Source organism: Moschus berezovskii, chromosome 6 (assembly GCF_049115385.1).
Source record: "Moschus berezovskii isolate FMDL1 chromosome 6, NW_MosBer_1.0, whole genome shotgun sequence".
Classification (NCBI taxonomy): Eukaryota; Metazoa; Chordata; class Mammalia; order Artiodactyla; family Moschidae; genus Moschus; species Moschus berezovskii.
This window is the reverse complement of record NC_142465.1, coordinates 28,361,429-28,378,901: the sequence shown is the minus strand read 5'-3', so window position 1 is coordinate 28,378,901 and position 17,473 is coordinate 28,361,429. Positions and strand designations below refer to the sequence as shown.

General features: G+C 42.1%; 2 protein-coding genes across 12 annotated transcripts in view; one reads left to right on the top strand and one right to left on the bottom strand.

The window, feature by feature from the left end:
- Positions 1–1,201: 1,201 nt before the first annotated feature.
- Positions 1,202–12,333, bottom strand: LOC129535966 (uncharacterized). The gene is made up of 4 exons (XM_055394756.2): positions 12,303–12,333; positions 10,631–11,287; positions 4,842–5,052; positions 1,202–3,320 (listed from the first exon to the last, which is right to left on the bottom strand). Exons 1-3 carry the CDS (start codon positions 12,331–12,333, stop codon positions 5,033–5,035), a joined length of 708 nt encoding a protein of 235 aa, XP_055250731.2. The 3' UTR covers positions 1,202–3,320; positions 4,842–5,032.
- The window catches only part of CEP83 (centrosomal protein 83), a 146,013-nt gene continuing 139,641 nt past the window's right edge, over positions 11,102–17,473 (top strand). For all 11 annotated transcript variants that reach the window (XR_008681825.2, XR_008681820.2, XR_016037560.1 and 8 more), the window contains exon 1: positions 11,102–11,533. The gene's annotated coding sequence lies outside the window, so the exon portion shown is untranslated. The remainder of the gene's footprint in view (positions 11,534–17,473) is intronic.

Here is a 17,473-nt window from a genome sequence, read left to right as displayed (position 1 = left end):
AGAAGTGACCCATGGTGAGAATTTATACAGATGCCTAGATTGGAGACAGGGAGGTCTGGAGTAGAGGCATGTCGTCAAACATACTTAGAGTGGGCATAAGAGTAAAGATTTTTGTATCTTATCTTCATTCTGACCAGAAAGCATTAACCACAGGAAAAGGAATGAAACCAAAGAGATAAAATGATTCTACCAGTTTATGTCAGCCAAGTGTTATCATGGCCCACCCCAGAACTGGCACAATGGGCACATGAATGGAATGGCCATGTTTGTAGAGACAGAGGCTACTGAGCCCAGCAACATGAAATCCCACTTACCAGGGCCAGTCGAGCTACTCCTGCCTTGCAATGTCTAGCTTGCCAGCAACAGAGACAAACACTGAGACCCCAATATGGCACTATTATTTGAGGAGATAGAGCAGCGATTTGGTGGCAAGTGAACAATACTGAGCCCTTGCCCTTATAAAGTAACCACTGGTTTATCCTCACTGGGATAAATGCCTACTCTGGGTATGGGTTTGCCTTTTTTGCCTGCAGAGCCTCAGCTGTACCACTATCCAGGAGCTTGCAGAAGGCCAGATCCACTGGTATGAGATCCTACTCTACACAGCATCCAAAAAGGACCCACTTCACATTAAAGGTGATTTGAGTATGAACTCATGACCAAGGCATCTGTCTACTGTTTGTTTATCACCTGTTGCACTATCCAGAAGCTGCCAGCCTGAAGGCATAGTACTGAAGAACTGAGTACTGAAGGCACAGCTGAGGTGCCAGTTTACAGGCAATATTCTGCAAGGACAGAGGGCCAGTATATAACTGAGTCAGAGATCTCTGAATGGCACTGCTCCTAACAAGAAGAATACATGGGTCCAGAGGAGGGAACAGAAGTGGCCTCACTAAACATCTCAATGAGTCATTGGGCGACTTTGTGCTTCCTGTGACCGCAACTCTGAGCTTTGCAGGTTTAGAAGTCTTGGTCCCCAAAGGGAGTGCATTTTTGCCAGGGAACACAAGAGTTCCATTGAACTAAAGGCTATGGTTACTGTTCGGGCACTTTGAACTCTTTGTGTCCAGGCCCCAGCAGGCAAGAAGAGGAGTCCCTATCTTGGCAAGAGTAACTGACCTAAATCAACAGGAAGAGGAGGGGCTGCTTTCATATAACAGGCAGGAAAAATACATGTGGACTGCATGTGAACCATGTAGAAGTTTATTGATACTTAATTGGAACTGTAAGGACATGTGCAGCAATCCCAGCCTGAGAAATGTCTAATTACCACTCAATATACATTTTCATTAAGAAAGCATTTGGGTCATACCCATGTAAGCCACTAAGACCTGTAGAGTGACAGGTAGAGAGTCACAAATTTTGAATCAGATGATGGAGGAGGAGGAAGATGAGTAGTAGTTACATTCCTAAGACCAACTGAGTAACGGGGGTGTATTTTGTCCCAGTAACCTCCTTCTTGTAAGCTCTTGCTCCAGAAGAGAGGTCTAGAGAAATTGTAGAGGAGCTGCTCCCAGAACATGGGTGGGGAAGTGGATCAGTGGGGACGCAAGGGGTGTTTCTGGTGGTTGTGGGATGCACTGCTCAGATCTTCCTTCAGGAGAGACTAGAAAGGAAGGAGTGAAGAAATCATGAAGTGAATAAGAATAGATGCAAATGCTTCTCAGGTTACAGAAATGTTGGGAAATGATACTTATAAAGATGATGAAGATGAAGGAACCAGAAAGAAATCTTTTGACAAAATGCCTTTAGTAACAATTAAAAATAACATCAGTTCACCTCCAAAAGTCAAGGTACAAATTAAAAATAACTATAAAAATTCCTTTCAAGCCAGCCTCTTCAGAAGCAGATGTTAGCCAAATATACTAGACATTTGTTAATGGTGATATGAACCTTTTCAAACAACAAAATAAATGTGACTCTCTGCCTATAACTCAGGCAAAAGGTTGCAGACCATCAACTAAGATTATTTTTATTTGTGATGCTACAACTGTGAACTCAAATGAAGCTGACAATGACCTGGAACCCTCAAAGAGGCTTAACAGGAAACCACAGGGGTGGATCTGTGATAAGATTATTGATACTGTAGGCCAGGTAGTGCCATCTCTATTAAATTCTGATGCTATTCCTCTTGAGGACAGTAAGCAAAATTTAAAAGATGCCAGCAGAGTTTCCCTAAAGTTCCCGCAAGTCCTTTGAGCTCAAAATGTGAAACAAATTTGGGGCAACGTAGAAATGTAAATAATGTTGCAGCCTGGGAAGTTAATTCATTTTCTTTTTCATACTGGATCTCAGCTCTCAAAGTGTCTCTTGTGTCCCAAGACTTATTCTGTACACTTTCAGTTCAGTTCAGTCACTCAGTCGTGTCTGACTCTCCGCAACCCCATGAATCACAGCACGCCAGGCCTCCCTGTCCATCACCAACTCCCAGAGTTCACTCAAACTCATGTCCACAGAGTCAGTGATGCCATCCAGCCATCTCATTCTCTGTCGTCCCCTTCTCTACCCGCCCCCAGCATCAGAGTCTTTTCCAGTGAGTCAACTCGTCGCATGAGGTGGCCAAAGTATTGCAGTTTCAGCTTTAGCATCAGTCCTTCCAATGAACACCCAGGATCAATCTCCCTTAGAATGGACTGGTTGGATCTCCTTGCGGTACAAGGGACTCTCAAGAGTCTTCTCCAACACCACAGTTCAAAAGCATCAATTCTTCGGCGATCAGCTTTCTTCACAGTCCAACTCTCACATCCATACGTGACCACGGGAAAAACCATAGCCTTGACTAGACAGACCTTTGTTGGCAAAGTAATGTCTCTGCTTTTTAATATATTATCAAGGTTGATCATAACTTTCCTTCCAAGGAGTAAGCGTCTTTTAATTTCATGGCTGCAGTCAGCATCTGCAGTGATTTTGGAGCCCAAAAAAAACAAAGTCTGACACTGTTTCCACTGTTTTTCCATCTATTTCCCATGAAGTGATGGGACCAGATGCCATGATCTTTGTTTTCTGAATTTTGAGCTTCAAGCCAACCTTTTCACTCTCCTCTTTTACTTTCCTCAAGAGGCTTTTGAGTTCCTCTTCACTTTCTGCCATAAAGGTAGTGTCATCTGCATATCTAAGATTGTTGATATTTCTCCCAGCAATCTTGATTCCAGCTTGTGCTTCTTCCAGCCCAGCATTCCTCATGATGTACTCTGCATATAAGTTAAATAAGCAAGGTGACAATATACAGCCTTGACGCACTCCTTTTCCTATTTGGAACCAGTCTGTTGTTCCATGTACAGTTCTGACTGTTGCTTCCTGACAAGTCTGTACACTTTAACCTGGCAAAAAAAAAAAAAAGGGACAGCATCAAAATATTCACTTTGGCATGTCTCATATGATCTTATTTATATCAACTTGCTCTCTTGTTTAGAGGCAAAGGTTTCTAAGTAAAGTGTCATTTTTATTTCCTTTATAGAGAGTGAGAGATACAGAGGGAGAGAATCTGCTGCTGTGAATGTTATAGTTATCTGACAGTCTTCTAGTGCTATACCTTGGGAATTCACCACAGCATTTGTTATAGCCTCATCCTCCCTGAACTACTCCCCATCAAGACTGAGCACAGCTCTGGTATTAGAGCTGACCACGCCTACTCAAATGGGGAGCCCTTCAAATAGTCAGTCTTTGTCTGGAGGCTCCTCATTGGTCTAGCCAAGGCTTCTCAGACTGAACGGCAGCTCTTTCTTGTTTCATGGGTAGCAGAACTGCATCGTCTGAGGGCACTCCTGGCCTCCTGCCCCTTTTTTTCTTAATAGCAATTCTAACAAATCTCTTGATGTCTACTTTTCCATGGACCTGAACTGATGAAAGTCACATGTATTGCAGGATGTTTAGCATCCCTGGCCTTACCCACAAATGCTGGTGGCACTGTCCCCATGAAACTGCAATACTTTGGCCACCTCATGCAAAGAGTTGACTCACTGGAAAAGACTCTGATGCTGGGAGGGATTGGGGGCAGGAGGAGAAGGGGACGACAGAGAATGAGATGGCTGGATGGCATCACCGACTCTGTGGACATGAGTTTGAGTGAACTCCGGGAGTTGGTGATGGACAGGGAGGCCTGGTGTGCTGTGATTCATGGGGTCACGGAGAGCTGGACACGACTGAGCGACTGAACTGAACTGAATGATACCTTCACAAATTGCCAAAATGCTTCTATTGAGAACTACTTAAGAACATAGTCATCAAGATCACAAAACTTTAGCTCGAAGAACTGTTCAGTTCAGTCGCTCAGTCGTGTCCTACTCTTTGCCACCCCATGAATCACAGCACGCCAGGCCTCCCTGTCCATCACCAACTCCTGGAGTTCATTCAAACTCATGTCCATAGAGTCGGTGATGCCATCCAGTCATCTCATCCTCTGTCGTTCCCTTCTCCTCCTGCCCCCAATCCCTCCCAGCATCAGAGCCTTTTCCAGTGAGTCAACTGTTCGCATGAGGTGGCCAAAGTATTGGAGTTTCAGCTTTAGCATCAGTCCTTCCAATGAACACCCAGGACTGATCTCCTTAAGAACTGTTCAGGTAAAACAATTATGAAACAGAAAAGTTTAATGATTTCCTCTGTTCCTTTTCTCCTTCTCCTACAGTGTCTTCACCTTCTTTTCATTTTCTAATCTCTCAATTGAAACTGATAAACTTGAATAGTCGGGTTTTAAGGACCAAAGAGTTGGTGATGGACAGGGAGGCCTGGCGTGCTGTGATTCACGGGGTCACAAAGAGTCGGACACGACTGAGCGACTGAACTGAAGGACCAAAGAGGCTGTACAGCCACAGAATTTAGAAAAAAATTTAGGAAATGATCACCTTCTGAAACTGAAGCCAAAGAGAAAAATCAGTTATGATAGATGAAATCAGCTCCTGTGTAAGTAATCTGCTCTTGGAATTGGCTGCAAAAGTATTGCTTTTGTGATTATAATGCTTTCCAAGTTTCCATCAAGTCACAAGGATATAGTCTCAGGAAGACATTCTTGGAATGTGGAGGGATTGTGGCATAGTCAGTAGTAGGTAGCAGCATCTGAAAAAGATCCACGAGTTTTAGTGTAGTTGACCAGTCTGTAGCAGAGATCATTTTCACTTTTAATTCAATAAATGTTAATCTAATTATTTATTGCCTACTATGCCCCAAGTATTATATATTAAGCACAGAACATACAATAGTAAACAGAACATGATTTTTTTGTTTTTGTTTGTTTGCAAAGTTGCTTAGGTCATGTCCGACTCTTTTCAACCCTGTGGACTATAGTTCACCAAGCTCCTCTGTCCATGGGATTCTCCAGGCAAGACTACTGGAATGGGTTGCCATGATCTTCTCCAGGGGACCTTCCCCACCCAGGGATTGAACCCAGGTCTCTTACATCTCCTGCACTGGCAGGTAGGTTCTTTACCACTAGCACCACCTGGAAACCCCCATGGTCCTTCCCCCCAAAGAACTTATTATCTGGAGAATGCATTCTCAATTGGCAAAAAACCTTCCATATTACAGTGGTTTGTGACCCTCCGGTACATAAACAGGTATACAGGATATCTGTGGTTTAAGATCTCATAGGGGATGGGAGTAAAATTAGTGTAAAAATGCCTAAAATGGCTTCTTAGGTAAATCATGAAACTAAACTTAACCTGATGTAAAGGAAGAAAAAGAGAAAAAAATAAGATGAAAGAAAAGAAGGAAAAGTAGCATGATGAAAGAGAAATAGGAAAGATGAGAAAATAAGGTATGTGAAATTTTAAGAATACAAAAATAGTTCTGTCTACCACTGAGCCATATGACATACAACTTCTTTTCCTTGACATTCTGAAATACAAGCTTATTCCTCTACGTTATTTCTGGCTTTGGCAACAAAGCATTAAATGTGAAAAGCAATACTGGAATGCCTGCTTTTCATCAAAAGAATTCCCATATCCTAAATCATTCATTCTTAATCAAATATTACACATGTCCTCACTTCTCTCATTTAAAATTTAAACTTATAAAACTATTTTCTATTAGGTTCCCAAGGACCCTGTTATTCCACTTATGTACATGTAATGTGAACTTTGTTAGCTCCATGATTATCAAAGCCTTTATTATTACAGCCATTGTTTCATTTATCTGCCATAGTAAGTAAAGATATTGTCACTTTATAGCTTATCAAGCTTTTCTGTAGTTTGGATTTACCCCTCTGGACCGTATCCTTTCCTTTAAAATATGGGTTTACCAAACAACTTTATGATTACTAGTTATATTTTTTGGATATCTTGATATAAGGAAGAAAGTGACCTTGCTAGCAGACATTGGTATTTCAGTTAATAGAATCATCTTTATTAGCACTTTAAAATATTTATATGTATTTTATTGTGATATAATTAACATGGACTTCCCAGGTGGCTCAGTTGTAAAGAATTCATCTGCCAAGCAGGAGACACAGGTTTGATCCTTGAATATTGAAGATCCCCTGGAAAAGGAATGGCAACCCAGTCCAATATTCTTGCCTGGAAAATCCCATGGACAGAGGGGCCTGGTGGGCTACAGTCTATGATGTTGCAAAGATTTGGACACAACTGGTCACGTACACACTTGCAGCATTCCATTATCTGGATGTACCAGTTTATCAGTTCACCTGTTGAAGGATATCTCGGTTGCTTCCAAATGTTAGCAATTATGAATAAAGCTGCTAAAACATATGTGTGCAGGTTTTAATGTGAACATAAGTTTCCCATTCTTTTGGATAAATACCAGGAAGTGCAATTGCTGGATCATATGGTAAGAGTTTGTTTTCTAAGAAACCGCCAAACTGTCCTCCAAAGTCTCTACCATTTTGCATTCCCATCAGCAATGAATGAGAGTTTCTGTTGCTCCACATCCTTGCCAACATTTGGTGTTAACAGTATTCTGAATTTTGGCCATTCTAATAGGTGTGTAGAAGTATTGTTCTAGTTTGCATTTCATGATGATTTATGATGTGGAACATCTTTTCATATACTTACTTGCCATCTGTTTACCTTCTTTGTTGAAGTGTCTGTTAAGGTTGTTGGCTGATTTTAAAATCAGATTATTTTCTTATTATTAAATTTTAAAGGTTCTTTGTATATTTTGGATAATAGTCCTTTATCAGGTGCATCTTTTGTGAATATTTTCTCCAGTCAGTGGCTTGTTCTCTAATTTTCTTGGCATTGTCTTTTGCAGAGCATAGTTTTTAATTTTAATGAAGTCCAATTTATCAGTTATCTCTTTCATGGATGATGTCTGGTGTTTTATCTAAAAAGGCATCACCAGTTACAAAATAAATGAATCATGGGGATGAAATGCATAGTATGGGGAATATACTCCAGAATATTGTACGGTGACAGATGGTAACTAGATTTATTATGGTGATCATTTTGTAATGTATATAAATACAGAATCACTATGTTGTGCATCTGGAAATAACACAAGTGTTGTAGGTTAATTATACTTAAAAATAAATATGAAAATAAGAATTTAAAAAGACACCACTATACCCAAAGTTATCTAGGTTTTCTCCTATGTTATCTTTTTGGAGTTTTATAGTTTTGTGTTTTATATTTAGGTCTGTGATTCGAGTTACTTTTTGTTAAGGGTATCAGGTTTGTGTCCAGAATCACATTTTTGCATGTGGACATCCAGTTGTTCTAGCAGCATTTGTTTAAGTGACTATCTGCTCCATTGTGTTGCTTTTGCTTATTTGTCAAAGATTAAGCTTATGGGTGTCTGTTTCTGGGCTGCCTATTCTGTTGCATTGATCTATTTGTCTATTATTTTACTAATACCACAGCATCTCGATTACTGTAGCTTTAGTCCTTCAACTTTGTTCTCAGACATTTCATTTTGGTTTGATAACTGTATGTATACTTGTGTAACCGCAGCAATATATAGATCCTCTGTTACTCCTGAAAGTTCTCTCGTATCCGCCTTGCCATTGTCCTCTGCAGCCAACTTCTGATGCTAGATTAGTATTGTCTTTCTTGGATTTCACATAAATACAACCATATAGCACACACTCTACTGTGCTTGGCTTCTTCTTTGACTAACATATCTGTGAGATTTATCCATGTTAGGCATACTGGCAATTTCATTTTTATGGCTGTGTTGTATTCTATTGTATGGGGCTTCCCAGGTGGCGCTAGTGGTAAAGAACCTGCCTGCCAATGCAGGAGGCATGAGACGTGGGTTCAATCTCTGGGTAAGATCCCCAGGAGGAGAAAATGTCAACCCACTCCAGTATTCTTGACTGGAGAGTCCCATGGGCAGAGGAGCCTGGTGGGCTACAGTCCATAGGGTCTGAGAGTCAGACAAAGACACAACTCAAGCGACTTTGCATGCAAGCACATGCATTCTATTGTATATGATTTGCTTATCTATGCTCCTGTTGATGTACATTTGGGTTGTTTCTAGTTTTTAGTTATTATGAAGTAGGTTGCTTTAAAAACTTTGTCTTTTTGTGAACATGTATTTTCATTTCTCTTTGATGACTATCTAAAACTGATACTGCTGGGTCATGAATAGGTTAGATGAATATTTGCTGCTGCTGCTAAGTCACTTCAGTCATGTCCGACTCTGTGCTACCCCATAGACAGAAGCCCACCAGGCTCCCCCGTCCCTGGGATTCTCCAGGCAAGAACACTGGAGTGGGTTGCCATTTCCTTCTCCAATGTGTGAAAGTGAAAAGTGAAAGTGAAGTCGCTCAGTCGTGTCCGACCCTTAGCGACCCCACGGACTGCAGCCTACCAGGCTCCTCCATCCATGGGATTTTCTAGGCAAGAGTACTGGAGTGGCTTGCCATTGCCTCTCCAGATGAATATTTAACTATAAACAAACTGCCAAGAAGTTTTTCAAAGTGTTTTTACTATTATGCACTCACACCAGCAATGTATGAATTCTAGCTGGTTCAAATTCTAATATTTGTGTATTATTAGACTTTGATTTTAGTGCATGTAATGGAATCTCATCATGGTTTTAATTTGCATTTCCTAGGGAGGCCTGGCGTGCTGTGATTCATGGGGTCGCAGAGAGTCGGACACGACTGAGCGACTGAACTGAACTGAACTGAACTGAATGATGCTAAACTGTACTCTGCTTTTTAGGGGTAAAAAGAAACTTATGTTCTATGGGCAGAGTTTCATATAAATAAAGAGATTTACATCATCACTTTTAGCTGCTCAGGGGTTTTTCACTGTATGCAGGTACCATCATATATTTAACTAGTGTCCTAGTGATGGTACTTACACTGTTTCTAGAAGCATATATTATAAAAAGGGAGTGAGGAACATCCTTGTAAATGTTTTATTTTCTTTAGCGTGTATGACTCGAAAATGAGATTGCTGGGGCAAAGGCTAATGCTTATGTTAAATTTTGATAAATATTGGTGTGCTGATTTCAATTTCACACCAATAATGCATGATAGTTAATTGCATACCCATTCCACTGTATACACTGACAAAAAGGACGTTTGCAACTTGAACATCTTTTCATTTGTTAATGTTTATCTTGGTTCAAGAAAGTCCTATTGATATCCTTTGCCAATTTTATTGTGTTGTTTTAAAATTGATATTCTATGAGTTTTTTGTGTATTAGGAATCTTTTCCCTTCTTTTTCCACATGATACACACTGATTCTCCATTGGTTATTATTTGAGTGTAGATTACAATCTTTACGTGGTTAATTTTTATCATTTTTTTCTTTTATGGTTTCTGGTTCTTGCTTCATACTTAGAAAAGGCCTTTCTCAACTCAGGATTATTTTAGCTTCCTCAATTTTCTTATGGTATTTTTATGGTTTCATTCTTTACATTTAAATTCTTGATTTAGCTGGTATTTAACAAATATAATAATTGAATAGACTGTCCCCAATGTTTAGTCATTCCTCAGATAATCTTTTTCCCACTGACCAATGATTTGTAACATACAGTTTATTGATACCACTGAGACTTCTGGAGTCGGACTGACTGACTTCATCAGTCACCAGTAAAGGCTCTGGGTAATGTTGTAAAATCAAGATAATAATAATTGCATCTATCTTACAGAGAATGAAATAACATAATCTGAAAAGGGACTCCAGTAGTTGACATGTAATTGGTCAGAGGTTGTGAACTACTATTATTGATGTGTACACAGCAGTTCATTTATGGATTCTGTATTTTGTTCCCACGTCTATGTGATCCATTACCATCCATTACCCATCTCTCAGTCCCATCTAATGACTCCTCTTTCCTCATTTTCACAAAAAAGGTCCTAATTTCAGTTGCCTTTCTAATCATAACTAGAGCTCGAAAATGTTAACCTTGGGGAGGGGAGGGGATAAGCTGTGCTACACAGGGTCGTGACAATTAAAACCCAAGCTCGGCGGCATCGGAAAGGGAAAGGCAGGCTGCCCATTCGTCCTACCTCCTGTTCTGAAAGGCTGAAGTCCTACCTTATTTCAGCCCGTGGCCTATAACTGACATTCTCAAAACCTAGAATTTGCCTTCCAACTCTAGTTTACCACCTAGAGACAAACCGTTCAAACGTTACGCCAGTGGGCCCCGAACTTGAGGTGGTGACACGTTTTGAGATCCGGAGCGGCCGGCGAGGGGGACTGGCGCTTGGGCCCCGGTTCTGACCTGGCCGTTTCCTCCGGGCAGGCCGCGGAGGGCAGCGCCTTCGAGACTCTAAATCCGCACGGTCGGGCACGAAGGCAGGCGGCGGTGGCGCCAGGACCACCACCGGAGCCCTCAGACAGGAAAAAAGAGTGCGAAGAGCGGGGCCGAGCGCACAAGCGGGAGGAAAGCCCCGGCGGAGCTGCGCGGGGAGGAGGCGAGGGAGCGCGGCGTCCCGCTCAACTGCGCGCTTCACTCGCTCCCGGAAGCAAGTGCCGGCCCCGGACTGTGCCCTCCTTTCGCCTCCGGGGATCTTGGCGACCCCCAGAGGCCTCTCGGGGCGCCGCCCGGGCCTGGCGTTCCCGCGGCTGTCGGCCGCAGCTCCCGCCTCGGGCCGCGCGTCTCCTCCCTCCAACTGCCTCGGCCGCGGCCGGCGTCCGCGGCGAGGGTGACGTCGGCGTGGGGGCGGGACTTCCTGCTTCGCGCGCCCTTGGGTCTCGGTAGCGAGTCCGCTCCGTGGGGTTTGAGGGGCGGCGGGCCCGGGGTGCCTTCCCGGCCGGACTTCGGCGCCGGCCCCGCACCCCTGAGAAGGCCGGTCCGCCGAGGAGGAGCGGGGCTTTTTTCCATCGCCGCCGCCGCCCTCTCTGCCTCTGGGGCTCTCCCGGGACACCCCACGTTTCCCTAGGGTCGGGAGCCCGAGGGGCGCGCTCGGCTGTCCGGCTCCTGCTCCTCAGCCTGTGCCGCGAGCGGCGGCCGAGCCCGCGCCAGACGTGACGGGCTGGGCCGGCCACCCGCGTGCGGGCCCGCCTCCCGCAGCCCCAATGCCCCGGCGGGAAGAAAGCCGTGAGCGTGTCCGCCTGGCGAGTGCGGCCAGAACACCGCTCACTGTTTTCTGTGCGCGCGTTGCAGGGACCGTGTGTGAGTCTGGTAGGTAACGCTGCCTTGTCCGTGGCTTGGAATACTCATGGCTTTTTTCTTCACAACTTGCCCTTTAGTTCTTCTTTTGCTATTTTTCTCGTGGAGCAGTTGGAGAGGGTGTTAGAAAAGGAAGCTGGGAGAATGTTCTGCAGCCGATTGACTGCACGAGAAACTCTTTATGGGGCTTTTTGATGTACTCCGGCGTGGTGCTTGTCTAGCCCGTTTAAAAACTGACTAAACGTGTGATACATCTGGTTTCGCTTGCGAAAATTATGCTGCTGTTTTCATTGACCCCAAGACAGTTCTAGCACTGATGTTGGCCGTCATTACAGAGATAACGTTAGAATATGTGAGTGCTGGGCTTTAGTGGACATTTTGATATGACCTTAATGTCCAAATTTTGACCAAAATAAATGGGCACTTGGCTTTTAAAATGCCCCTTCCAAGTATTTTAAAAGCCTTTGGTCACAAAAGTTGTAATGATGAAACTATCTCAGTAAAACGTTGAAGATGTCTAGGATAACAAGAAACTTGTCATAGTTTCTCATGTATAGTATATAGTTCATACTGTGTTCAGACTATGAACATAAAATACTTGAGTAGATCTAAAACCGAATAGGTTGTTGAAGCATTGCTTCTGTTACCAAGCAACATCTCTTGTAAACAAGTCTAATACTCAACTAGAATGTAACTAAATGTATGTATCCTACAATTATCTGGATTCAGAATTTTCTAAATTCTGGGGTTCAGTCTGTAGGTGGTTGCAGTTCATACTCACCTTTTGTATTGAGCTGCGATTTCAAACTCATTTTGTTTAGAATTACTAGATTGCTTTAAATCTCAGAGTTGTGTAGAACTCTCCAGGGAAATAAAAATGAATTTGAGTTACACCCTTTGGTTTTTTCGGACATAGGAAGTCAGATGTTCCCCTAACCAGTTGAAGTGTGGTTATATTTAGAAATTTTATAAAGTAGTAGAGTAATCGGAGAAGGCAATGGCAAGCCACTCCAGTACTCTTGCCTAGAAAATCCCATGGATGGAGGAGCCTGGTAGGCTGCAGTCCGTGGGGTCGCTAAGGGTCGGACACGACTGAGCGACTTCACTTTCCCTTTTCACTTTCACACATTGGAGAAGGAAATGGCAACCCACTCCAGTGTTCTTGCCTGGAGAATCCCAGGGACGGGGGAGCCTGGTGGGCTTCCGTCTGTGGGGTCACACAGAGTCGGACACGACTGAAGTGACTTAGCAGCAGCAGCAGCAGTAGAGTAATACCAATTTAGGGTAACAGCATTGGGAGATTGAAATACTAACTGCCCACAGGTGGTTTTTAAACCTTGGTTTAGCCAATAATCTCACTCTTCTCCACCCATTGAACCCTTAATGATATCATTTGTTTGGCAAGTAAGGTGTACCTGGGAGATACTGTGGATTTGGTTCCAGACCACTGCAGTCAAATGAGTCACATAAATTTTTTGTTTTTATTTTTCAGTGCATATAAAAGTTGTGTATACACTATACTGTAGTCTGTTAAGGGTGCAGTGTGTATTATGTCTAAAAACATGCATATCTTAATTTAAAAAAATACTTAATTACTAAAAAGTGTTGACCATTGTCTGACGGTGCAGAGTTGCCACAAACCTGCAATATGTAAAAAAATTGCACTGTTTGTGAGGTGCAATACCATGAAGCGCAATAAAATCAATTATGCTGGTAGGTAGTTTTTAGACCACTTTTGGGGTGATATTGAATGCAGTAACCTGTCAAGTATGGAAAAAAGGTGAGAACATCTGAGACACTGTGAGAGTGAATGACTTCTTTGAAATCGGACTATTAGTGATGGGAATTGGAACTTAAAGTTTTGTTATTTACATCATGCCCTGATTATTTCAAAAATCTGTAGACTTTGTTTTAGTCCTTTCCTTCTTTTTTTTCCTGTATGCTGATGTTAAAGTAATGAAATTGTCAAGAATTGGGCAAGACAAGCAAAGGAGAAAAATCCAGAATGACTCATACATGTTGTGTGATAAAAATCCTTAGTAATCAGAGTCAGCATTTTGTCATGGGAAGTTACAAGTTAAGAAGCCTAGAAGAATGAAATCTTAACAGATGGTCAGAGTTCTTTGTATGTGTGGTGTTTTCTAGGTACTGTCTCTGCCTAAAGTAAATGAGTTTTATTTTAACTTTGTCATACATAATGTATTAGTCTCAGCAAGTAATTTTCTTAAGTTGTATAATCTGTGTAAAAATTTTCAGAAGTACTCTTTCCTGTTGACTGAAGTTCACGTTTCTTATCTGAACTCTTCATAATTTCATCACACTCTGCCTTTTCAAGCTTATGTTCTTTATAGAAAAGCTATCCTCTGACCAGACTATCCTCTGAACCTACTATGTGCTTTCTCCTTTCCTTACCAGTCTTCATATGTTTCTCCCTACCTGACCTGATTTCTTTCCTTTCCTAAAATCTAAATAGTATGCTCTCTATAAAGTTTGACTCTGTAGGGAGGAAAAATTCTCTACCCTGTTAGGGTCTCTGGCTGGGCCTAATAATTAAATTGATATAGATTAACAGTAGAACAGCATACAAGTTTAAAAAAAAAAAGTTTTTTTCATGTACACGGAGAATGAAGACTGGAAAGAGTGACCAGAGCAGGAAACTTTTACAAATCTTCCTCGACTTAGAGTGGTGTTACCTCCCCTATCATAAGCTGATGGCGTTTAATGTACCGAGAGTCCCTTGGACTGCAAGGAGATCCAGCCAGTCCATTCTCAAGGAGATCAATCCTGGGTGTTCACTGGAAGGACTGATGCTAAAGCTGAAACTCCAATACTTTGGCCACCTCATGCGACGAGTTGACTCACTGGAAAAGAGTCTGATGCTAGGAGGGATTGGGGGTGGGAGGAGACAGCGACGACAGAGAATGAGATGGCTGGATGGCATCACCGACTCGATGGACATGAGTTTGAGTGAAGTCTGGGAGTTGGTGTTGGACAGAGAGGCCTGGCGTGCTGCGATTCATGGGGTCGCAAAGAGTCGGTCATGACTGAGCGACTGAACTGAACCTACCCAATTACATCATGCCTTAGTCTACCCTACCTTAAACATGCTCAGAGCACTTATGTCAGCCTACAAGATTGGGCAAAATCATCTAACATGCAGCCTGTTTTATAATAAAGTGTTGATTATGTCATGTAACTTACTGAATACTGAGAGTGAAAGATAGAATGGTTGTATGGGTCCAGAATTGTTGGAAGTGTATCAGTTGTTTACCTTCTTGATTGCTGGGAGCTGCAGCTCACTGCTGCAGCTGCCCAGAATCGCACAAGAGGGCTGTACTACATATCACAGGCTGGCAACAGATCAAAGTTAAAAATTCGAAGTGCGGTTTCTACTGAATGTGAATTGAAAGTGAAAGGTGAAAGTGTTAGTGGCTCAGGTGTGTCCAACTGTGACCCCATGGACTGTAGCCCGCCAGGCTCCTCTGTCCATGGAATTCTTCAGGCAACAGTCCTGGAGTGGGTGGCCATTTATTTCTCCAGGGGATCTTCCCGACCCAGGGATTGAACTCAGGTCTGCATTGCAGGCACACTTTCCCGTCTGAACCAGTGAATTGCTTTTGCACTATTGTGAAGTCAAAAAGGTCCTAAGTTAGAGATGGTCTGTATTTTTTAGACAAACTAATTTGTGAAAAATTGACAAAACAAAGAGTTTTGGGCTAGGAGGAACAAATTGGAGAAATGACCAGGAGGGTAATGGTTAGTTTAACAAGTTGGTACGAATTTCTTGGCTTTGATTCATTCACTGTCTCTGGTGATAAGAATGTCTTCCTTCCTCCTGGCACAGGGAGGGCACCTTTCACATGGGAGTTTTATCTCCTGCCTTCTGGAAGAGAAAGGGCGGTCTGAGTGCTCCTCTTTCATCTGCTGTTCCTCAGGTGCCTTTAACCCCGTCATTATACCAGAGGGGCAGATTTTGTGGTAACATGTATTGCACTCCACCTCTGCAGAATGTATTTATCAGTCCTGCTCACTTGAAACTTTATATTGTTATAACATTTCTATCCTTCTTAACTATGGGATGATAAGCTCTTTAGGGGCAGAACATCAAATCTCAGTGTCTTTTCCAAATAGGAGTTGCTGAATAAATGTTTGTTAGAGATGAGGAATGTGTATTTGCACTACTCCTGTAGTGCAGTGCAAGTAAACGAAAATCTTGAGAGTAACTGAGGGAGAAAGGGGATTGAAAAGAGGGATACAGCTGGAACTGGAGGTAAAGTTTCTGTTCCTAGAAAGTATGAATAGTTGAGAATTTCCCATGACGGTATTAGCTGTAAGGACTCCCTCAGGAATGCTGGCACTATTTCCCTAGTGGTCTTGGGAGTTTGGTCAGTCTCCTGGTTCTTCTTTAGTGGAATCTGGGTTTAAAAAAAAATAATTCCCCCACTCCCTTTCCTTCCTTTCCTCTTCCCTGCCTTCTTCCATTCCTCTCTTTCTGTTTCCTCATTGTGCCCCTTTCCATTTTACTTTTTACCTAGTAAAGACTTAATTTATGAAATTATGTTAGTATTTTCATTTGGCCCTCATAAATTAACGGTTCTCTTAAGTTTTATGTTTTTCTATCAGGACTGCCTCTCTGGGTCCTGGAAAGATCACAACCTCTGTAGTCTAGCACTATTTTTTTTTTTTTTTAAGTTTAACTGAGCTATAATCCAGAAAGAAATTAAAGCCATGAAGTGTCCAGTTATTTGTTTTCTGAATATTGTTACTTCAGATCACTTTTGGGTTAAAATTCATGGAGTTAGGAGGAACCTAAACCTAGCTATTCTCTTTTGGAAAGCATTTATCACTCTCAAGATAGGTCTTCAAATAAATTCTATTTTAATAGTGTTTCTGTAAATCTGATGCTTATGACAAAGAGTCATTTTAGTTAAAGGTATTAAAAAGTTGAGTCTCAGAGTCCTTTTATAAATCCTGGTTTGATTCGGTTGCTTCTTAGTGAGCTGGCTGTCTTAGCTTCTGAGTTGTTGCCCAGTAACGCGATTGCAGTCGCGCACAACCCCCACTGGCGGCGTTAGCTTTGGGCTACAGGGATTTTCCCAGGGAAGTTGCAGCGCCTGTCTCCAGTGTTCACATTCAGTCTGTTTTTCTCAGCTGAATCACATGAAGGGAGACAACCTGAAATTATGTGATATAATTACGTCTTTTTTTAAGTGCTGACAAATCATAGCTTTCATATTTTCCACATAGAGATGCAAGATAAATATATGTTGAATTGCATGTGAAGAACATGTGAAAAGACTGGTTCAATTAAAGATTATTCTAGATGGAAAAAAACTGGTAAATAATAATTAATATCAGAGTTCTCTATAACTGATATAGCCAGCCAGAGCTGAAGTGGATGAAGTTGAAATGGTTCTTCTTTAGATAACATTTTAATGTTACTTCTAGAGGTTCATTGAGAGGGAAGATCAATAAGCATGAATTGATAGGTACCCTGATTTTGTGGGAAGAGAATTATGACTCAGGCAACCATAGCTTGACTAAGTCACTTAACCTTTCTTGGCCTATTTTCTCATTTGAAAAAATAGGCTCCCAAAGATTTCTTTAAGAAATTATATCCTTCCAATTTAAAGCAAATCTTATTTCTTCTGTTCATTGGTTTAGTCAATATTTGAGTGCCCATTATGTGACTTTCACTGTGCTAGATACCAGAGTACCAGATTGTGAATCAGACATAATCTCAAGCAGCTTTGGTGGAGAAATGGATAATTATTTGTAATATAAATACAGTAAATAAATAAGGGTGTGTTCAAATGGCAGCCCACTCCAGTATCTTTGTCTGGAAAATTCCATGGACGAAGGAGCCTGTACAGTCCATGGGGTCGCAAAGAGTCAGACACAACTGAGCGACTTCTCTCACTGGTGGCATGTAGGGAGGACACTGACCTAGAA

Excerpts from the sequence above, each read along its gene's own strand:
- LOC129535966 (XM_055394756.2), bottom strand. The coding sequence starts at position 12,333 with ATGAGTTTGAAATCGCAGCTCAATACAAAAG. Across the intron at positions 11,288-12,302 it reads ATCGCAGCTCAATACAAAAG|GGAAACGTGGGGTGTCCCGG; the intron begins GTGAGTATGAAC and ends TCCCGACCCTAG. Across the intron at positions 5,053-10,630 it reads TGCCCGGAGGAAACGGCCAG|ATGCTGCTACCTACTACTGA; the intron begins GTCAGAACCGGG and ends GATCTTTTTCAG.